We start from the raw sequence: 20,769 nt of genomic DNA on the forward strand, positions 1-20,769 counted from the left end.
TTTTAAATAGTTATTTTGTCCCTCACTGCTTTATATTTTAATTTACTTATTTAAAATGTATTTCGTTCCTCTTATAGCCTGCGCTCGTACACTCATCAGTGCGTGATAGTAAACAGTTGTGCTTTTTTGCGACTGCAGAGGTTTGAAGAACTTTTCAGCTTGATGTGAGTCATTGAGGAGAGCTGCACACACACATAGACGCACACAGATAGCGAACGGATGGTGTGTCTTTGCGGAGGTTTCATTTGGAGGGGTGAGTCAGCGGCACTTGAGCAGGGTTTCCTGTGGACGGCCACACGAGTGTCTGAGTCACTGACTGAAAAAAAAAAAGAAAAGAAGAAAACCCTGACTGATTGGTTATTACAAGGACTCCTTTCTTTTATTACATATATATCTCTTTTTTTGGTGAGTCACTCTTGTTCTTCAATCTGGTCTCTCCTCTTGACTGCATGCAATCATTTCGATATAATAGAAATAACAGCACAGAAGAGCTCAACGGTTGATATCCAGACTCCCAGAAGAATCTCCCGTATTCTATTCTATTCTATTCTATTCTATTCTATTCTATTCTATTCTATTCTATTCTATTCTATTCTATTCTATTTGCCTATGCCAAATGTCTCTGGACTGTGGAGGAAACCCACAGACAGCAACCATGCCAACCCCTTCAGTTCAGTTTCCATTCAATTACACTCAAGTTCAATTCAACTCAATTTACAGTCAAGTTTTATTTAACTACATTTTGTTCCATTCCACTTTATTCTATTACCGTTTCATTTATATTCTATTCCAATTACAATTCCACTCCATTCCGTTGGACTTAGAGGGATAGTTCACCCCAAATTGAAATTTCTGTCATCATTTACTCATCCTTTACTTTTAGTTCAAATTCAATTCTGTTTAATTCAGTTACAACCCATTTCATTCCATTCTCAGTTTGCTTCATTTCATTTCCTATTTCTATTCAATTCCATTCCATTGTCATTCTGCTCCATTTCATTCCATTCCTTGCTGTTCAGTTAAATTAAATCAGTTCAATTTTGGACAATTCAGTTTAGTTCAATTCTCATTCCAAATTTAATTCAACTGAAATTCTACTTAATTTCTATGTAATTCTATTGCTTTCAATTTCATTCCATTGCCATTTCATTGCCATTCCAATTAAATTCCATTCGATTCAATTCCATTCTATTGGACCTAAAGGGATTGACCCAAAACTGAAAACTGTGTCATCACTTACTCACCCTTTGCTATCAGTTCAAATGTAGTTTAGTTCGATTCAATTCCATCCCATCTCTTTATGTTCCATTCTCTGTTTAGTTCAGTTCCTACTTCAGTTCAATTTCCTTTTAATTCCATTTCGTTCCATTTCATTCCTTTGCAATTCTTTTTCCATTTCATCCTGTTACATGCTGTTCAATTAAATTCACTTTCAAGTTCAGTTCCATTTCCATTAAATTCAGCTCTGTTCTATTCCAACTCAATTCACCAGCAACTCTGTTTAGTTTATACGTAAACAAATTATGTTCCTTTTCATTTTATTTCATTGACATTTCAAAAGTCAATGCAATCCAGTTTTGAAATTCAATTAAACTGACATTCCATTTAATTTCCATTTTATTCAATTCCGTTCCATTCCATTCCATTTAATTCCTCTGTTCTTTTATTGCCATTTCAATTCAATTCCATCCCATCTTCTTGCGTTCCATTACCTGTTCATTTCAGTTGCTATTTTGCTATCACCCATTGCTATCTGTTCAAATTCAGTTCAATTCAGTTCATTTCCATCCCATCTCATTGCATTCCATTCCCTGTTCGGTTCATTCCCCATTTCAGTTCTTTTCCATTTAAGTCCATTTTGTTCCATTCCATTCTTTTGCTATTCTTTTCCATTTCATTATATTACATGCTTTTCACATATATTCAGTTTCAATTCTATTACAAGTTCAGTTTCATTTCGTTTATTTCAGTTCACTTCAATTTCCATTCAAATTCAATTTTGTTTTATTTCAACTCAATTCACCTGAAATTTTGTTTTTTTTCTATGTAATTTAATTGTGTTTCAATTGCCATTTCCATTCAGTTCCATTTAGTTCCATTGCCATTCATTTGTTTACAATTTAATACATTTCAATTTCAGTTCCATTTCTTTTGATTTATTTCTGTTCATTTCAAATTTTCTATGCTATTGAAATTTAATTTAACTGAAATTCTTTTTGATTTCTATATTATTCAATTCCGTTCCATTTTATTCCATTTTATTCCATTTCATTCCATTTAATTCTAATGTCATTTTATTGCCATTCAATTTAATTCAATTTAATTTAATTCCATTGACATTTAATTGCCATTTCAATTCAAGTCAATTCAATTTCACTGGACTTCAATTCAATTAAACTGACATTTTATTTAATTTCTATGTTATTCAATTCCTTCCACTTTATTCCATTTCATTCCATTTAATTCCAGTGTCATTTCATTGCCATTTCAATTCAATCCCATTCAATTCCATCCCATTGGATTTAACAGATGGATTTGTCTTTGTTCAGATTCTCTGGTTTCCATAAACAGCCCATGATTTCTCTCACCTGCGGCACCACAGGGCCTTTCCGTGCCATCCGGATAGAATGAAATGTTTAAACCACCCCTCCAGCTTCCCCCTTTAGGGGGATATTGCATGTAATTGGCCTGTCCTGGCCTATCTTGTCCACTTCTCATCATTTCTGAGGGCTGCTCTGTCTTCTGATGCATTCATCATATGGAAAAGCATCTGGTGCACTGGGCTTCACTGCTGCTGTAATAAAGAAGCTGCTTTTTCAAGCCCGCTTTAATTTCCCTCTGGAGTTTAGTGTGTGTCAGTTGAGTGTTGCCCAGCAATACGTTCACACTAGGTTTATGCACCAGTTTAAAATGGATTATTAAATTTCAAATGAAAGTGGGAAAAGTATTGTATTTGGATGCAAAATTCATGCTGGTCTGGATTTGGAGAGACTTGAATATGTTTGTCCTGAACTATATGGTTTATTTTAGATGGAAGAACAATGTTTCTCAAACATTACTTTTATCTATTTATTTACTTTATTTAATTGCTTTTTTACATTTATGGTGTTGTGTAAAACCTTTTAAGTTATTGTGTTATTATATTTTAATTTAATTTAGATTAGGTAATATTGATGTATTATTCTGATGTAATTAATAGTTTGATAATAATTTCCATTCATATACTCAATCAGATAATTAATTAGTTTTCAATTCTTGTTTTATTTAATCCTCTTTATTTATGTGAATATGCTTAATTAAATTTTCAGTTTTATTTAATGGCTTTTATTTATATATTGTTTATTTTTATGCTTGATAGTTAATTTGCATTTATAATTTGAAGTAAATAAATAAATAATGTAAATTAAAAAATGTATAAGCAAACGTGTTAAAAAATAAATAAATGTGATAAATGAGTCAGTAAAACAAAACAAATAAGAAAAATAATACAGTATGTTTGTTAATTGTATTTAATTATTATTTATTTATATGCCTTATAATTCATTTGCTTGTGTAATTTTAAGTAAATAAAAAAATAAATGAAAGTAATTAAAAATATGTATAAGCAAGCATGTTTAAAAATAGATAAATTAATCAGTAAAACATAACAAATAGGAAAAAATAATACAGTATGTGTGTTAATTGTATTTGTTTATTTATTAAAATTATTGTGTATTTATATGCTTAATAATTAATTAACATTTATAATTTTAATTAAATAAATAAATAAAATTAAATTAAATGTACATAAGCAAAAGTCAATAAATAAATAAAAGTTAATAAAAAAAAGAAAAAAATATATATATATATGCAAGCGTGTTTAAACAAATAAATAAATGTGGTAAATGAGTCAATAAAGTATGTTTGTTAATTGTATTTATTTAATCATTAAAATTATATATTTATATCCTTGATAATTAGTTTGTATTTATAATTCGAAGTAAACAATAAATAAAAAAATATATATATAAATTTATATATATATATATATACATATATATATATATATATATATATATATATATAAATTTATATATATATATATATATATATATATATATATATATATATATATATATATATATATATATATATATATATATATATATATATATATACATATATGCAAAGATGTTTAAACACATAGATAAATGTTTTACATGAGTCAGTAAAGCAAATAAGAAAAGTACAGTCAAATTGTATGTCTTTATTCATTAAAATTAAATAACAGTAAATGTTTATGTTAGTGCTTATATATCCAGCTAGTGTACAAAAACCCAAGAATGATTTGTACATTATTATGTCATCTCATGATTTTGCTCTCCAGCAAATTGTCTCCCTCACGACAACAATAATTTCTTTCAGCTGTGAAAGACTCAATGAGCTCCAGATTTGTGGAATTCATGAAATGTCAACAGTAACTGTATTTCCAAGGCGACAGACGAGAATAGATACTGTTGGTTTTTCATTCTTCGAAAATAATTCATGCATTCTAAACTCCGTATGGCCTTCAGCGGCGGATGATTATTAGTGTGAGACGGGCTCCGGTTAATTTGAGCGTGAAATCTGCAAGCATACTGTAGATAATACGGTGAATATCTCTCCTCCCGAGGGAACAGGGCCATTGTTTGGAGACTCTTAATCAGTATCAGGCTCCGTCTCTGGATTAATGGAAAAGCTGGGCTGAGGAACTCCAGTCCACAGTCTCTGAGAATTCCTGGAGCAGCTTGAGCTGGCTATCGATTCAGATTCCCTCCTGATTCACAAGCCTTTGATTTGATTCAAGTTGCATGGTTACATTAGAATAGAGCCATGTCTCTTTTTTTTAGATGCATGGAATACGTTAGGGATAAAGTATATACAGCAAGTTGTTATTGCAGAATAAAGCCTGGACAGGCTCATTGGCATCCCAATGTAAAGCTGAGGGCTGTTGTATAAGATTGAAGAGCTTTATTTTGCCAAGAATAACCATATTTGATGCACATTATCCTGCTTATTACATGGCTACTTGTCACAAAAATATACTAATTAGACACAAAACATTTTCTAAGCCTTAATAGTTAATTAACTCTTTAATTAAATTCAAAGCTGATCTAAACAAAACTGGCTGAGTGGAGCTGATGGAGCATACACTAACTTGCACATTATTCAGTCACAAAATGGCACCAAGCAGTCATAAACCCAAAGCTGGCAGAAACTAAACCGGCTGGGTGAAGATAATGGAGCATACACTAACCTATGCATTATTCAGTCACAAGATGGCGCCAAGCAGTCATAAACTCAAAGCTGACAGAAACTTAGTTGAGTGGAGCTTATTGAGCACACGTTCACCTGTGCATTATTCAGTCACAAGATGGCTCTGAACAGTCATGAACGCAAAACTGATAAAAAAGATCTGTTGAGTGGAGCTGATGGAGCATACACTAACCTGCACATTAAACAGTCACAAGATAGTCCCAAATAGTCATAAATCCAAAACGGACAGAAACAAAATCTGTTGAGTGCAGCTGATTGAGCATACACTAACCTGCACATTATTCAGTAAAAAGAGGCGCCAAATTGTCATTAACGCATAGCTGACAGAAATGAAACCAGCTGAATGAAGCTGATGGAGTATAAGCTAACCTGTACATTATTCAGTCACAAGGTGGCATCCAAACAGTCATAAATGCAAGACTGACAGAGACAAAACTGGCTTAGTGGAGCTGATGGAGCATAGACAAACCTAAGTGTTATTCGTTCACAAGATGACGCCAAACAGTCATAAACGCAAAGCTAACAGAAACAAAACCGGCTGAATGGAGCTGATGAAGCATACACTAACCTGTGCATTATTCAGTCACAAGATGGTGACAAACAGTCATAAATGCAAAGCTGACAGAAACAAAACCGGCTGAGTGGAGCTGATGAAGCATACACTAACCTGTGCATTATTCAGTCACAAGATGGTGACAAACAGTCATAAATGCAAAGCTGACAGAAACTAAACCGGCTGAGTGGAGCTGATGAAGCATACACTAACCTGTGCATTATTCAGTCACAAGATGGTGACAAACAGTCATAAATGCAAAGCTGACAGAAACAAAACCGGCTGAGTGGAGCTGATGAAGCATACACTAACCTGTGCATTATTCAGTCACAAGATGGTGCCAAACAGTCATAAATGCAAAGCTGACTGAAACTAAACCGGCTGAGTGGAGCTGATGAAGCATACACTAACCTGTGCATTATTCAGTCACAAGATGACGCCAAACAGTCATAAACGCAAAGCTGACAGAAACTAAACCGGCTGAATAGAGCTGATAGAAAATACACTAACCTGTGCATTATTAATTCACAAAATGGCAGCAAATAGTCATAAACGCAAAACTGACAGATACAAAACCGCCTGAGTGGAGCTGATGGAGCATACACTAACCTGCACAATATCGAGTCACAAGATGCTGCCAAACAGTCATGAATGCAAAGCTGACAGAAACTAAACCGCATGAGTGGAGCTGATGGAGCAAACACTAACCTTCGCGATATTCAGTCACACGGTGGCACAAATCTGACAGAAATAAAATCAGCTGAATGGAGCTAATAGAGCATACACTAACCTGCACAATATTCAGTCACAAGATGCTGCCAAACAGTCATAAATGCAAAGCTGACAGAAACGAAACGGGCTGAGTGGAGCTAATGGAGTATACACTAACTTGCACAATATTCAGTCACAAGATGGCAGAAAGCTGACACAAACAAAACCACTTGAATGTGGCTTATGCTAACCTATGTATTATCCGTTCACAAGATGGCAACAAACAGTCAAAAACCACATTGTGTCAGACAAGCAGATACACACCCGGATAAGCATGTGTAATTTAGCAGTTGGTATATGGGGTTATTACACTGCTGTCTGGGATTTTTACTTCTGATTGGTCAGTCGGGACATTACAAGCTAGGTTTTTCCCAGATAACAACCTTTGAATAACACAGGCTCATCTGGGAACTTCAAATCACCATAATTGTCACTAAAAAAGCTCACATCCATATACTTACATCCACATTCATGTGTCTGCTTGTGTGTCTTGATGCTGTGCCATCTTGTGCATCTTGGTGCCATCTTGTGTATCGACGAGTAAATGAACGTAACACGAGTCTCGATTTGTGTGTGTTAAATCAAGTTTACTTTGTTCAGTCACGTAACTATAATAGATTTCTACACAGCAGCATATTTATTTGTTTAGTAGGCATGCTGTCACATTTGTCGCGAGTAGATGAGCTAAAACAGTGCACGTGTTTATTTGTTTGTTTGTGTGTGTGTGTGTGTGTGTTTGCAGTGAACGTTTTCATTTTATTTGCATGTGGCTCATTCATCTGTGGTATTTGTGAGTGTGGATCTTGGTTTCATCTGCAATCCTGATATCTGATCCTAGTTATCCTTCTCTGAATAACCGTATAGAGTGGGCGGGGACAGCCAGCTCATTTGCATTTAAAGGCACAGGCACATAAACAGCTACAATTGCCTCAGACCCAAAAATTTACGTTTTCAGCAGGGTATAATAAAATATCTGATGGGTGTTTTGATCTGCAACTTCTTAGACACATTATGGAGACACAATAGACTTATTTTAAACATTTTAAAAAAGCTAAAATGGCAGTACAGTGGCTCAGTGGTTAGCACTGTCGCCTCACAGCTAGTAAGTCACTGGTTCAAGTCCCAGCTGGTTCAGTTGGCATTTCTGTGTGGGGTTTGCATCAGTGTTTCTCAGTACTGGGTTGCAGCTAGATGGGCATCCGCTGCGTAAAACGTATGCTGCAATAGTTGGTGGTTCATTCCACTGTGGTGACCTCTCAATTTAAGTTGAAGGGAAATGAATGAATGACTGAAAAAGGCTAAAATTGGAGCACTTTAAACACATGTTTGACTGTTGAAAATTAGAAAAAATATAGCAACACCATGTTTATGGGTTCGATTCCCAGGGATCTGATAAACATATGAGTTTAGCATGTTGTAACTGTCATATGAGGTCATTTTATAGCACCCCAGTGTCTAATGAAATATTGGGAGCCGCCACTGGCTCTTCTTTAGTTTGATCAGATTTATAAAGCACAGCATGCAAACATATTGATCCGGGCTGTCCACATCAATGAATCGTCCTATGTTTCAGAGCTCAATGCTTTTCTTTCTGTATGCATGTATACGGTGTTGATGTTTATTTTAAAGGCATTTGTATGTGTGTGTGTTGCAGATTTCCAGTGGGTTCAGGGCGATGTGTGTGAGGTGCAGTTAATGGTCTACAATCCAATGCCTTTTGAACTGCGAGTGGAGAATATGGTAAGAATATATATGTATATATATATATATATATATATATATATATATATATATATACACACACACAGTATATATATATATATATATATATATATATATATATATATATATATATATATATATATATATATATATATATATATATATATATATATATATATATATATATATATATATACACAGTTTAATGAGCTAATGATCAGAATCCAGCCATCATTGGTTCTCAAAAAGATATCTATTTTTGTTTATTTGGGGTTTTACTTTCATTCTTTGTTTTTATTTTTTTATTGTTTTTGTATTATTTATTTATTTATTTTTTATTATTATCAGGGCTTGACATTAACTTATTTGATCACCAGCTACTATGGCTAGTAAATTTCCAACATTACTAGCCAGTCACCATTTTCACTAGCCACACTTTTCTTGTTGGGAAAATATATTTTGCTTCAATTTGACTGACATGCTAACATGACTTGATTTAGATGTTGTGTTGTCCACATGCCTTCTCATTCATTTCAATTTTGTGTGTGTTGTGTATTAGCTTGCTCAGTGTGCATGAGCAAATGTGTTGTGTCACAATGCAATCAGTTTTTATTTCACAGGACTTTATAGGGCTCAAAATTAAAGATTTACCAAATTTATCTCTGACCACAACAAATAAGTATTTCTTAGCCACAATTTTTTAATGTGTAAAAACAAGGAAAATATAGCTTCATAGGTGCACTTTTTAGTTCAACAAAACTTTTCTTTAAAAAAAAAAAAAAAAAAAAGCGATTTTTAACAGTCGCGCGCATCACATCAGCAGTTAGCGCGAGTGATCTTGCTGTATTCACCATTGTTTGCTTGTGCGAACAGTTATTTTTTAGTCAGTCGTGCTTCTTCTCGATTCTAATATCACATTTGCACAAATATTGGGCCATGCTTATTGTCGAACCCTGCTTTTAAGAAGACTACAATTTAAAAATGATTTCCAACCAGCCAAAGAGGTAGAAATGTCTGTCTAACCCGCCAGAGCTGAAATCTACCCACATTTGGCTGGTTTGCGGGTGTTAATGTAAAGCCCTGATCATTATTTATTATTTAGTTTTACTTATTAAACAGTTAGTTGTAAAAGTTGTCTGTTCTGTGTATTTGTTTTCAATATTTTTTTATTTAGAGTGTTGCGTACATGACAAAAAAGTTGTTTGGAATTGTGGATTGTGTTTGTGTGTGTAAAAGAGATCTGCCCCAGATGGGCTCAGTGTGATGTCCTATTAAATCTGTGTCAGATGGCACTGCTGATGATGCCAGGATGAACCAGTATGACCTCACACTGATGACCTCACCCTGGCGACACTCTATAAATCACATCTACCACAAGGCTTTCTTTTTTTAAATATTTCCCAAATGATGTTAAACAGAGCAAGGAAATGTTCACAGTATGTCTGATAATATTTTTTTCTTCTGGAGAAAGTCTTATTTGTTTTATTTCATCTAGAATAAAAACAGTTTTTAATAATAAAAAAAAACATTTTAAGGTCAAAATTATTAGCCCCTTTAAGCTATTTTTTTTCCATAGTCTATCTAACTAGAGGTCAAGTTGTTATTTGTTGCTCTTACAACTGGGATCGACGACAATGCTTTTGTCTGGTAGTGAATATGCATATATTTAAGTATAAGATTATTTCTATTTAAATATGAATCATAGACCTAAATTATTATGTAACAAAATTATTAAGTATAGTTTTGTTTATATCACATATACATAATAACAAATACACTCACGGATATTATCAAAACAAACACTCATTTTGGATATGATTATTCATCATCATCATTAATCCTTGCCCAGCACTAATATATATTTATCATCACATATAGTCGCGTATAGTATATTAGTATTTATGTATTATATATTAATATGAACTTTGTAATAACTTTTTACAGATTTAAATGTTACATGTAAATCTTTAAAAATCATCACGCACACATACACACAGACACAGAGACACATTTAGTTGCATCTCTTATAATGTCAGCTTGTGCCGCTTGCTTTGAAAGTGTTTCTCTTCTAGGTATTGGTTTCATTCTGCTCTTGGTTTAATGAAGTGCCTGTAATTACGGAGCGGCGCTTTTCAAAAAAGGGTCATTTCATTTTTGTCAGGTGGAACCAGTAGAAAAAAGACCAACAAAGAGCAAAATTTCCATGGCTTTTTTATTCAGAACGCACACACACACACACACACACACACACACACACACACACACACACACACACACACACACACACACACACACAAAACAGATCGTTAGCTTTAGCAGTCAGGCTAATTAACCTTTTCAAGAAGGAAATTTAAATGAGTTATTTCACAGTAGTAAGATGGTCCCCATTATGTGTGTTGTGCAGGTTTTACACTGCTGTGTTTTAAAGGTGAGATCATTCGTCATCATTGCAGATGAAACATATTTATGGTTTGACTACATTAAATCATTTGTCTCAAGTATAGCGGAGCTAATAATGCTGCATTAAGTGATTTTAGATATTTTATTGACTTCAGACAAACTTGAATATTGACTGATGGGGAATTTGGCGGTCACTGTTTTTAATAGAAATAGTCATATCCAGACACATTGACAAATCTAAAAAAGTCTAGTTCATAGTTATGAACTGAAAAGGGCTGGATTTTTCTGTCTTTGCTGTTTATGTTTAGTCCAAAGCATTTTTTTTTCTCAGAGAATTTAATTTAAGTTAATTTAATTTAATTTAATTTAATTTAATTTAATTTAATTTAATTTAATTTAATTTAACTTAACTTAACTTAACTTAATTTAATTTAATTTAATTTAATTTAATTTAATTTAATTTTATTTTATTTTATTTTATTTTATTTTATTTTATTTTATTTGAAATATGTATTTGTATTTTGTATTGCTTTTAATTTAGGGTGCTTTCACACCTACACTTTTGTTTCGGAACGTATCTCGTTTGCCCAGTTAGCGCGGTTCGATTGGCATATGTGAACAGGGCAATCGCACTCTGTTCCGCGCCAAAGTAATCGCTCCGAGATCTCTTGAGTGAGGTGGTCTCGGCTCGATTTAAACGAACCCTGGAGCGGTTCGATTGCAGTGAGAAAGCGATCCGATCCGAGCGCGGTTATATGACAGTGTTTTATGGATATAAGCATACGGCTATATGAAGAGAGAATTATGAGTAGGGCGGGAAGTTTCGCGAGTCTCCGGATGCCCGCAAACGAGTGATGATCTCCCGGTAATCTCGTGTCTCTCTCCCAGTCCTCAAATAGGCATCATCGCGCACCCTTCTCACCCCTCCCCACCGTGTCTCTCCTCAGACACGTCACGCGCGCGCACCCTGTCAATCACCACCAAACCACCACCTCTCCTGACAGCTGAGCGGGACGCTGCAAAATAAACCCTGACACTCTGACCAATGTGAGGAGAGTTTACTCGCACGTGACTTGTTTTAGCTCTTTTGGTCCGATTAGAAACTTTGCAGTCTGAAAGCGAACCGCTCCAAGAGCAAAGAGCAACAATGTAACAATTTTAATCTCTGTTTCGGAACAACTGAATCGATTCACAGGTGTGAAAGCACCCTTAGTTTAACTTGTTGTTTTGGCTTTTTAATTAGATTTATTTTTTATTTTTTGTTGTTTATTTAGTTTATTTTGCTATAATTTTATTTAGTTCATTCATTTCATGCATTTATCAATATTCATTCAGTCATTCAATGTAATTCTTTAATGTAATAATGAATCCTAATTAAAATAAAATGAAATATATTAATTTTATTTATTGCAATTAATTATTTGTTTAATTTTATTTCTCAGAACAAATATTTATTTTTTTTCAAATTTATTACATTTTTTCTTTAAAATTTATTCTATTTTTATTTAACTTTTTATTTATTCATTTAGTTTATTTTGCTATAATTTTAATGTATATGTTTACTTTTTATTTACTCTTTTTTGTTAATCTTTCATTTATTTCATTTATTAATGTCCATTTTTTTCACATTTAATTTTTTTAATTTTATTTTACTTTTGCTTTTTGTTTTGTTCAGCGTTGCATTCATTTTTTATTATTGTATGTATTTATCCCATTCAGTCATTCAGTGTAATCTCAGTTTCATGTCACAGAGACACTAGGTGCAGATATCAGTGAAGTGAAAAATCCTCCAATAGTTGATTCTTCCTGCTCTCATTGTGGGTCTAATATGATAAAAGCTCAGGAAACACATTTTGTGTAGTGTGAATGGTATGTCTGTGTGTCTGTGTATGTGTGTGCGCTGGATGAATAGAAGACAGCAGTTCCACTTCTCCAATAATGCTGAAGGTGTAAAGCGGCTGCGTTTCAATCCGCCGCTGCTTTTCTCTGTAGTGCTGCGAACAAGAGCAATTTTCTCCATGGGTGATGAGCAGAGCATGCTGGGAATGATTTCATCTCCTCCAGATCAGATGGATATCACCGTGATTGATTACGTGATGTTTGGAGGAAAAAGAAAAAAACTTGAACATCCTTAAAGCTTTGGTCCACCTGTGTTTTGGTCACAAATCTGTTTTTGGTTTCTGCATTTGCTAATTTGTTCTCATTATTGTGTTTAAGATTAAGTTTAATTATTTGGTTTTTGTTTAAGGCAAGACTCTGGTTGTTTTAACTTTTTTTGTATTACAAATTTATTATTTTTTTTAATTTAATTTAATTTAATTTTATTTTATTTAATTTAATTTTATTTTATTTTATTTTATTTTATTTTATTTTATTTTATTTTATTTTATTTTATTTTAATTAATTTTATTTTATTTTATTTTATTTTATTTTATTTTTTTATTTCCTAATAACCACATTGATCTAAATTACCACATTTATATTGGTTTGTTTAGTGTAAAATACAATTATTGCATGTACATTTAAATATTTTTTTTATTATTTTGAATAAAATTAATTAGAATGATTTAATTTAATTTAGCTTTAATTTGACTTTTTATTCATTTCATTTTTTATTTAGTTAATATTTAATTTTACCCATTAATTTTCATTGTCATTCAATTTAATAATTTACCGTAATAATCGATCTTAATTAAAATAATATGTAAATAATAAATTTTTACTTTTGTTTAATTGTATGCCTCAGAACAGATATTTCAAATGTATTTTAATTTAATTATTTATTATTCAACTATTATTTTGTCATTTTTATTTTATTAACTATTTTTTGACTATTTATTTAATCCATTATTTATTCAATGTTCAATGATTAATGTATTGATTTTGTTTATTTTGTTAATATTTTATTTGATCCTTAAGTTAAATAAGTGAAATATAAGTATTTAATTTAACTAAATGATTTTTTTTAATCAAAACAAATATTTCAGATTTAAAAAAATAATAATTTAATTAAACTTTTATTTTGCTTTTTATTTATTGTACTTCTTATTTATTCAGATTTTTATTTTAGTTTGATTTTCCTTCTTATTTATTCATTCCCCTTTTAGAGTCAGGTGTGTGCCATGGCACATTTGCTATTTATATGGCGGACATTGTAAGTGGAAAAACTGAACGCCTCAATGGCACAGTCTATTTTAGTTTCGCAAAATAGTAACTTGCCAACAAGGTGCATAAACACACCTCTTATATTGACTAGCATACCTATGAAAATATATAGTTATATTTTATTGCTGGTTTTGTCTAGGTTTACTTTCGAATAGTCTAGATTTATTAAATAGTTATGTCCCGATTTTTCTTTATTGTTTTAGGTTTAGTCTAGATTTATTTTGTAATTGTTTTGCCTAGATTTATTATTCACGTTTAGTTTTTGTTTGTATGTTTGTTTTTAACTTGTTTTAACTTATTGATTTATTAAATAGTTTTATCTAAGTTTATTATAAAATTTGTTTTTATAAGATGTATTATTAAATCATTTGGTTTTTATTAGATTTTAGGGTTTTAGATACATTTCTAAACCGTTTTATCACAGTTTTAACAAGTTATTGTTAAAGTTATTGTTTATATTTTTAGTTTATTTATTTATTTAAACTTGTTTATTTATTAAATTGTTCTGTCTATATGCTTGTTCTTAAAATAGGTTTATAAGATTTATCATTCAATTTTCATTATCTTTATGATGTTTTGTTTAATCTAGTTGTATTATTAAAACTTTTAACCACCAGATTTGTTATTGTTTTGTCTAGATTGAATTTTGGTTAGTCTTAATTTATCTATCTATGATTAGTTTAGTCTAGATTTATTATTAAATTAATCTTAATTTATTATCTTTTTCTAGATGCAATCTCCTCACCCAATATGTGCTATGGCTTTGTCTCCATGGACTAAATGTGTGTGTGTGTGTGTGTGTGTGTGTGTGTGTGTGTGTGTGTGTGTGTGTGTGTGTGTGTGTGTTTTTTTTTTTTTTTGTTCCTCAGGGTCTGTTGACATCCGGTGTGGATTTCGAGTCTCTTCCTGCTGCTCTGTCTTTACCGGCGGAGTCTGGTCTTTATCCGGTTACTCTGGTTGGAGTTCCTCGCACTGCAGGCAACATCACAATCAACGGTCAGATTCAAACCCTGCCATTATGTTAATGTTTGGATAACTAAACATTAATAATTAGTTCAGACTTGTCTAACTAATTAAATTTAGTAAAGTAACACAAAAAGTTTACAATTTAGAGTGAAGTTAGAGTAAGTTAACAGTATGATTATCATTTTTATTTTCCACAGGTAATATTGTAGCCCAGTTTTTTTTATCAGTCAGGAGTATATTGCAAATATTATTGAGTGAACACTGAGAGCATTATGTAATTGGCGTATTAATATTGCACAAAAAGTAAATAGGGTTGATTTAGATTTCATCAGTATTCTTTTCCAGTGCGCTTCAAAAGCAACCGGACCAGCAACGACCAAAATAAAATAAGAAATTAGTTTCCACTGAACATTTATGCTGGACCGTAATGCTGTAATAATGCCTGAAATCAAAGTCTAGCGTTTCTCTGCTCAAATAAACCAGCTAAATATCCTCTCATTAAAACAGGATAAACTCCTTGATCCCTGCTTTATGGCCATTCCAGCCGTTCGGAGCGTCTACAAATCAAGCGCGTTTCAGAGGACTTTAATGAGCTCTAATTGCCTTCAGATCATTAGTGTGATGTGATGTTGTTGGTTTTGCAGGTTATCACACGTCCGTGTTCGGGGTGAGCAGTGACTGTATCCTGGAGGGTCTGATGGGGGTGAAGAGCAGCGGGTGTATGGTGGAGGTGGTCCCGTCGCTGCCTCGACTGCAGCTCAGCACGTCTTTACCCAGGTTCACATCTATTTCTTCTTTATAATAGCGTTCATTCATTAACTTTCCTTCAGCTTAGTTCCTTTATTCATCACAGCCGAATGAACCGCCAACTTTTCCAGCATATGTTTCACACAGCAGATGCCCTCCCAGCAGCAACCCAGTACTGTGAAACATCCATCCACACTCATTCACAAACATACACTACGGCTACTCGAACCAGCAACTATCTTGCTGTAAGTGACATTGCTAACCACTGAGCTACCGTGTCACCCTTTATAATAGCAAACAAAAACAATGTTAAAGCAACACTTCAATATTTACAAATCATTTTGAAGCATATCTAAGCAGTTTTTAAATCCATTCAGTCGATCTCCGGGTCTGGTGGGAGCACTTTTAGCTTAGCTTAGCATAATTCATTGAATCAGATTAGACCATTAGCATCTCATTCAAAAATGATCAACTAGTGTCAATAATTGTGCTATTTAAAGCTTGACTCCTTATCCTTATATTAATTGATCCCTTAAAAATGGACGTGATTCATAGTAAAACTGAAAAGATATAGCAACAAACTACAATGCAGAACACAGCTTTTGGCCAAATTTGGGGCTTGCAGCGTTAAAACCCTATAGGAGGAGATTATCTTATAAGATAATAATCACATGTTTAAATGTTTTAAATAAATGTCTCAAGCCAACATAATACAGTAATAACAATAGTATGTAAATATAAACATAAATTTCACCCCCACCTTGCCCAAATATAGTTCATACCATTGTCAATTCATGAACGTGCCTATTAACTGATAGACTGTGTTCAAAATATGATTTTTTTTTGCAAAATAGATGCTTCTTTTTTTGTCATTGAACTTTTATTTGAACTTTATACCCCACACAACTTAAAATTCACAATACAAAATCAACATTGAGGAAAACAATGTAAACAAATTATAATAAAAATAATAGCAAACAAAAATGATAACAAATATAAAACAACTTAGTACAACAGACAAAATGACAACCCTTTAGTTTTCTTTTTACATGCTCTCCAAATATTGCAAAAAGCAACCCCATTTCTGATTGAAAGTATAGGAGGAATCCTGAAGTCTTGCCAACATACGTTCATATGATGCGGTAGAAGTCATCAGCATTGGTGGCCACATGCGTGGACAGCACATTTTAGCTCTTAAGTGGCTATTTAAAATACTTTAAATGTTTTACAGTTTGTTACAGACATAGTGTCATCCTGCAACTGTTTTGCAGCATATGAAATGTCCCAAACACTATTTTTAACTGTCAGATCAACTGAGGCCGTACTCACACTATGTACAGTTGCCTCGAACCGGGCCAAAGCACGCTTGTCCCCCCTCTCGTTTCCCCCGACGGCCTGCATTCACACTACAATCAGGCCTGGGCACGCTTGCGCCATCAATGCTGTGCTGTTCAGTGAGCGCTCTCACTCAGCACAGTTGAGATTTCTCTAGTTATATTGTTTCTGTTGTTTGATATGCAGTGACATGCAGTTAAATATTTCACCAAACAGTCCTTAGGGATGCATTGACACGCAGTCAGATATTTCGCCGAACAGATCCGCCACTTTTGGTGCTCATAAACAGTCATAAAGTCCTCATGCTGCAGGAGTGAAGAGGTCTGCTGAAGGTGCAGCTGTCGTGCAGTGAGGGGTTTGCGTATTTAATAAACTACGACAGTTTGTGTTCATTGAACAGTAAGATTGATTAATAAATCCATATGAAACAGTCCCTTAAAAGTCATGTCTCGCTTTCAGTTTTGGCCTTTGGCGCGTTTTGCACTCACACTACAAGCGTACCGCGCCAAAGCCCAAGTAAACAGCGCTCAGGCCCACCTCTTCCAACCGGGCCAAGGCCGGCCAAGTGAACCTTGCTTGAGCCCGATTCAGCGCACTCACACTTCTCAAACAATCCGGGAAACGGGCCTGGGCACTGCACAGATGGCATAGTGTGAGTAGGCCCTGAATGGATTGAAAAATTATACAACTCAACTGTAGGTGACTTGTAAAATTAAAATTAATCCAAAGAAAGCATAGCGTTCATTGAAGGTTGTGTAATTATAGCCCACTAATGTTGTAGCTGCAGTAGTCTGGCCAGTTTTATAGACATGTGAGTTTGCTCAGAGCTGTCAGGAATCAGAGGAAGTGTTCAGGTGGTTATTCTGGGTCTCAGACATCACGGCCGATTGCTCACAGAAAGCCCACGGACTGCCTGATGCACACCGCACACCAAAATAAAATAAAAATTGCGATCTTATAGGGCTGCTGTTGGCAGGTTTGGGGAGTCAGGATTGCAGAGGGTTTTTTTTATCAGCCTACCAGCTAGCAAAAGTTTTACTGTAAACTTTAAATCATGTACAGTGTGATGCATTGAGAGCCGAGAGGGGTTAAAAGTTTAAGATTTTGAAGATCAGGGTACATTTAAGTTGTTTTGTTTACTGGGAAACATATACTATGTTGCTTTTGAAAGATTTACTAAATCAAGAGAGTCGATCAAGAATGTTTATTGTCCTTTCGGTCAGCAACTCTTTTTGTAAGGCACACAATAAGACATAAATATATACAGTTTAAGTCAGAATTATTAGCCCCCCTGAATTGTTTAGCCACCTGTTTATTTTTCTCCCCAATTTCTGTTTAACGGAGAGATTTTTTCAGCACATTTCTGAACATATTAGTTTTAATATCTCATCTCTAATAACTGATTTATTTTATCTTTGCCATGATGACAGTAAATAGTAATTGACTAGATATTTTTCAGGACACTTCTATACAGCTTAAAGTGACATTTAAAGGGTTAACTAGGTTAATTAGGTTGACTAGGCAGCTTAGGGTAACTAGGCAAGTTATTGTATATCAATAGTTTGTTCTGTAGACTATCGAAAAAATATATAGCTTGAAGGGGATAATTATTTTGACATTTAAATTAAAAACTGCTTTTATTCAAGCCAAAATAAAACAAGTAAGACTTTCTCCAGAAGAAAAAATATTATCAGACATACTGTGAACATTTCCTGAATCTTTAAATCATTATTTGGGAAAAAAATATTCAAAGGGGGGCTAATAATTCTGACATCAACTGTATATATTAAGATAAAATAAAAAAGTACATCTTTAACGTTTTTAAAATGAAATATATTGTACAAAATACAAAATAAACCATGTGATTATTGATGTGAGAAGAAATATATAATATTGGACAAAATATATGACAAAACAATTAATATATTTAGGTAGATTTTTAGGTAGAAATTTTACACATTGACTAAAAAAAAAAAGTTCTGTGGATCATTCATGTAAAAGCAATGAGAATCAGGTATACATTCACTTGTGAATGGGGTCATTTTTCATTTATTTAACTATTTTTTGCTTTTATTTTCAAGTTTTACTAATATACTGTGTGCGTGCTTTTTTTCAGTTATTTCCTAGGTTTTGTTTAACAGATATATATATAAAATATAAAAATACTATAAAATGTTTGCAAATATATTTAAAACACATGCTTAGTGATATTCTGGTTTATCTGAAAAGCAATGCTAAAATGAGATATTCTGCCTTGAAAATGTGCGTTACGTGCCGGAACATCTGTCATTGTTTGGTCATTTTACCAGCCCAATGCCAGTTTAGGCATTACATTTCAGCACCCTGGGTTGCCTTTGTGGAAAACAGCGTATTTTATTTATTCAGTCATGAAGGATCTCAAAGTGTGTGTCTGCGACCAATATGCCACCTGTAGTGAACAGTAGCAGCCTCTGAAATGAGACGCAGATTCAGAGTTCCACATGAGGTAGTTATTAATTAGGAAATAATATAGATATTACGAATGTAAACATTAGGTGAGCAGGTTACATTGTGACCCTGTGTCCTAACAACATGCTACGTAAGGAGTAGCGTGTTGTTAGCAGTTTGGCTGTTTGCACCAGACAAAACACGACAGAAATTTAAATACAGCCCTTCAGAAGCACAGAATAGTGCACTCACTGCACTCCAACGAAACAGTAAGGTTTTTTTAAATTAATTAATACATATTAAATCTCTTTAACATGATAAAATGTAGATGCTGAATCACTGATATGTGTTGGTTTTCACTGAGTCACAGTTCTAAAGTTCAATTTCAAGCAGTTTGTTAGCTTAATAAAGTGCAATTTAAACACTAAACTAGGTTAAGTAGTTAAATTAGTTTTATAGTCAATCAGAACATTTATTTTACATAGGGCTAATAATAATGACTATAGCACTTTATATTATTATTATATTATAATATTATATTATATTATATTATATTATATTATATTATATTATATTATATTATATTATATTATATTATATTATATTATATTATGTTATGTTATGTTATGTTATGTTATATATTATATTAAATTATATTATATTATATTATATTATATTATATTATATTATATTATATTATATTATATTATATTATACTATATTATATTATATTATATTATATTATATTATATTATATTATATTATATTATATTACATTTATTATATTATATTATATTATATTATATTTTTTATTTCAACCAAACAAATAGAAATAAGACTTTCTCCAAAAGACAAACATAATACTGTGAAAAAAGTCCTTGCTCTGTTAAACATCACTTGGAAAATATTAGAAAAATAATACAAATTTCACAGCATCAATGCATCTTCACATATAAATCAACTAATTATTATTACAAGTGCAGCCGCTGTGTAAAACATACGCTGGATAAGTTGGCGATTCATTCCGCTGTGGCGATCCCTGATTATTAAAGGGACTAAGCCGAAACAAAATTATTACAAGTATTACAATACTTTTTATTTTGTTTTATATAAGCAAAACTAGGCAGTTCATTCCGCTGTGGCGACCCCAGAATAACAAAGAGACTGAACCGAAAACAAAATGAATGAATGAATGAATGAATAGGCAAAACTACAGTTACAACTTCTCTCATCCATTTTTGGATTGTCTCTTTCCATTATAATCTTTTTGTCTGGTCTCAGAAACATTTCAAAACAAATTCATGTTGTCGTCCCCCAGTCTGGCAGAAATTGAATACGAGAACCATTTTGCATATTTTCACAGTTTTTTTGTTCTTTAATATGGTTTG

At 32.8% G+C, this 20,769-nt stretch overlaps 1 protein-coding gene across 3 annotated transcripts in view; it reads left to right on the top strand.

Moving 5' to 3' along the window:
* trappc9 (trafficking protein particle complex subunit 9) overlaps window positions 1–20,769 on the top strand; it is a 308,149-nt gene that overhangs the window by 83,192 nt on the left and 204,188 nt on the right. For all 3 annotated transcript variants that reach the window (XM_073931376.1, XM_073931377.1, XM_073931378.1), the window contains 3 exons: window positions 8,274–8,359; window positions 14,776–14,902; window positions 15,517–15,649. In XM_073931376.1, the coding sequence (XP_073787477.1) occupies window positions 8,274–8,359; window positions 14,776–14,902; window positions 15,517–15,649 (346 nt within the window). The remainder of the gene's footprint in view (window positions 1–8,273; window positions 8,360–14,775; window positions 14,903–15,516; window positions 15,650–20,769) is intronic.

The sequence above is a fragment of the Danio rerio genome, chromosome 19 (genome assembly GCF_049306965.1).
Source record: "Danio rerio strain Tuebingen ecotype United States chromosome 19, GRCz12tu, whole genome shotgun sequence".
Taxonomy (NCBI): Eukaryota; Metazoa; Chordata; class Actinopteri; order Cypriniformes; family Danionidae; genus Danio; species Danio rerio.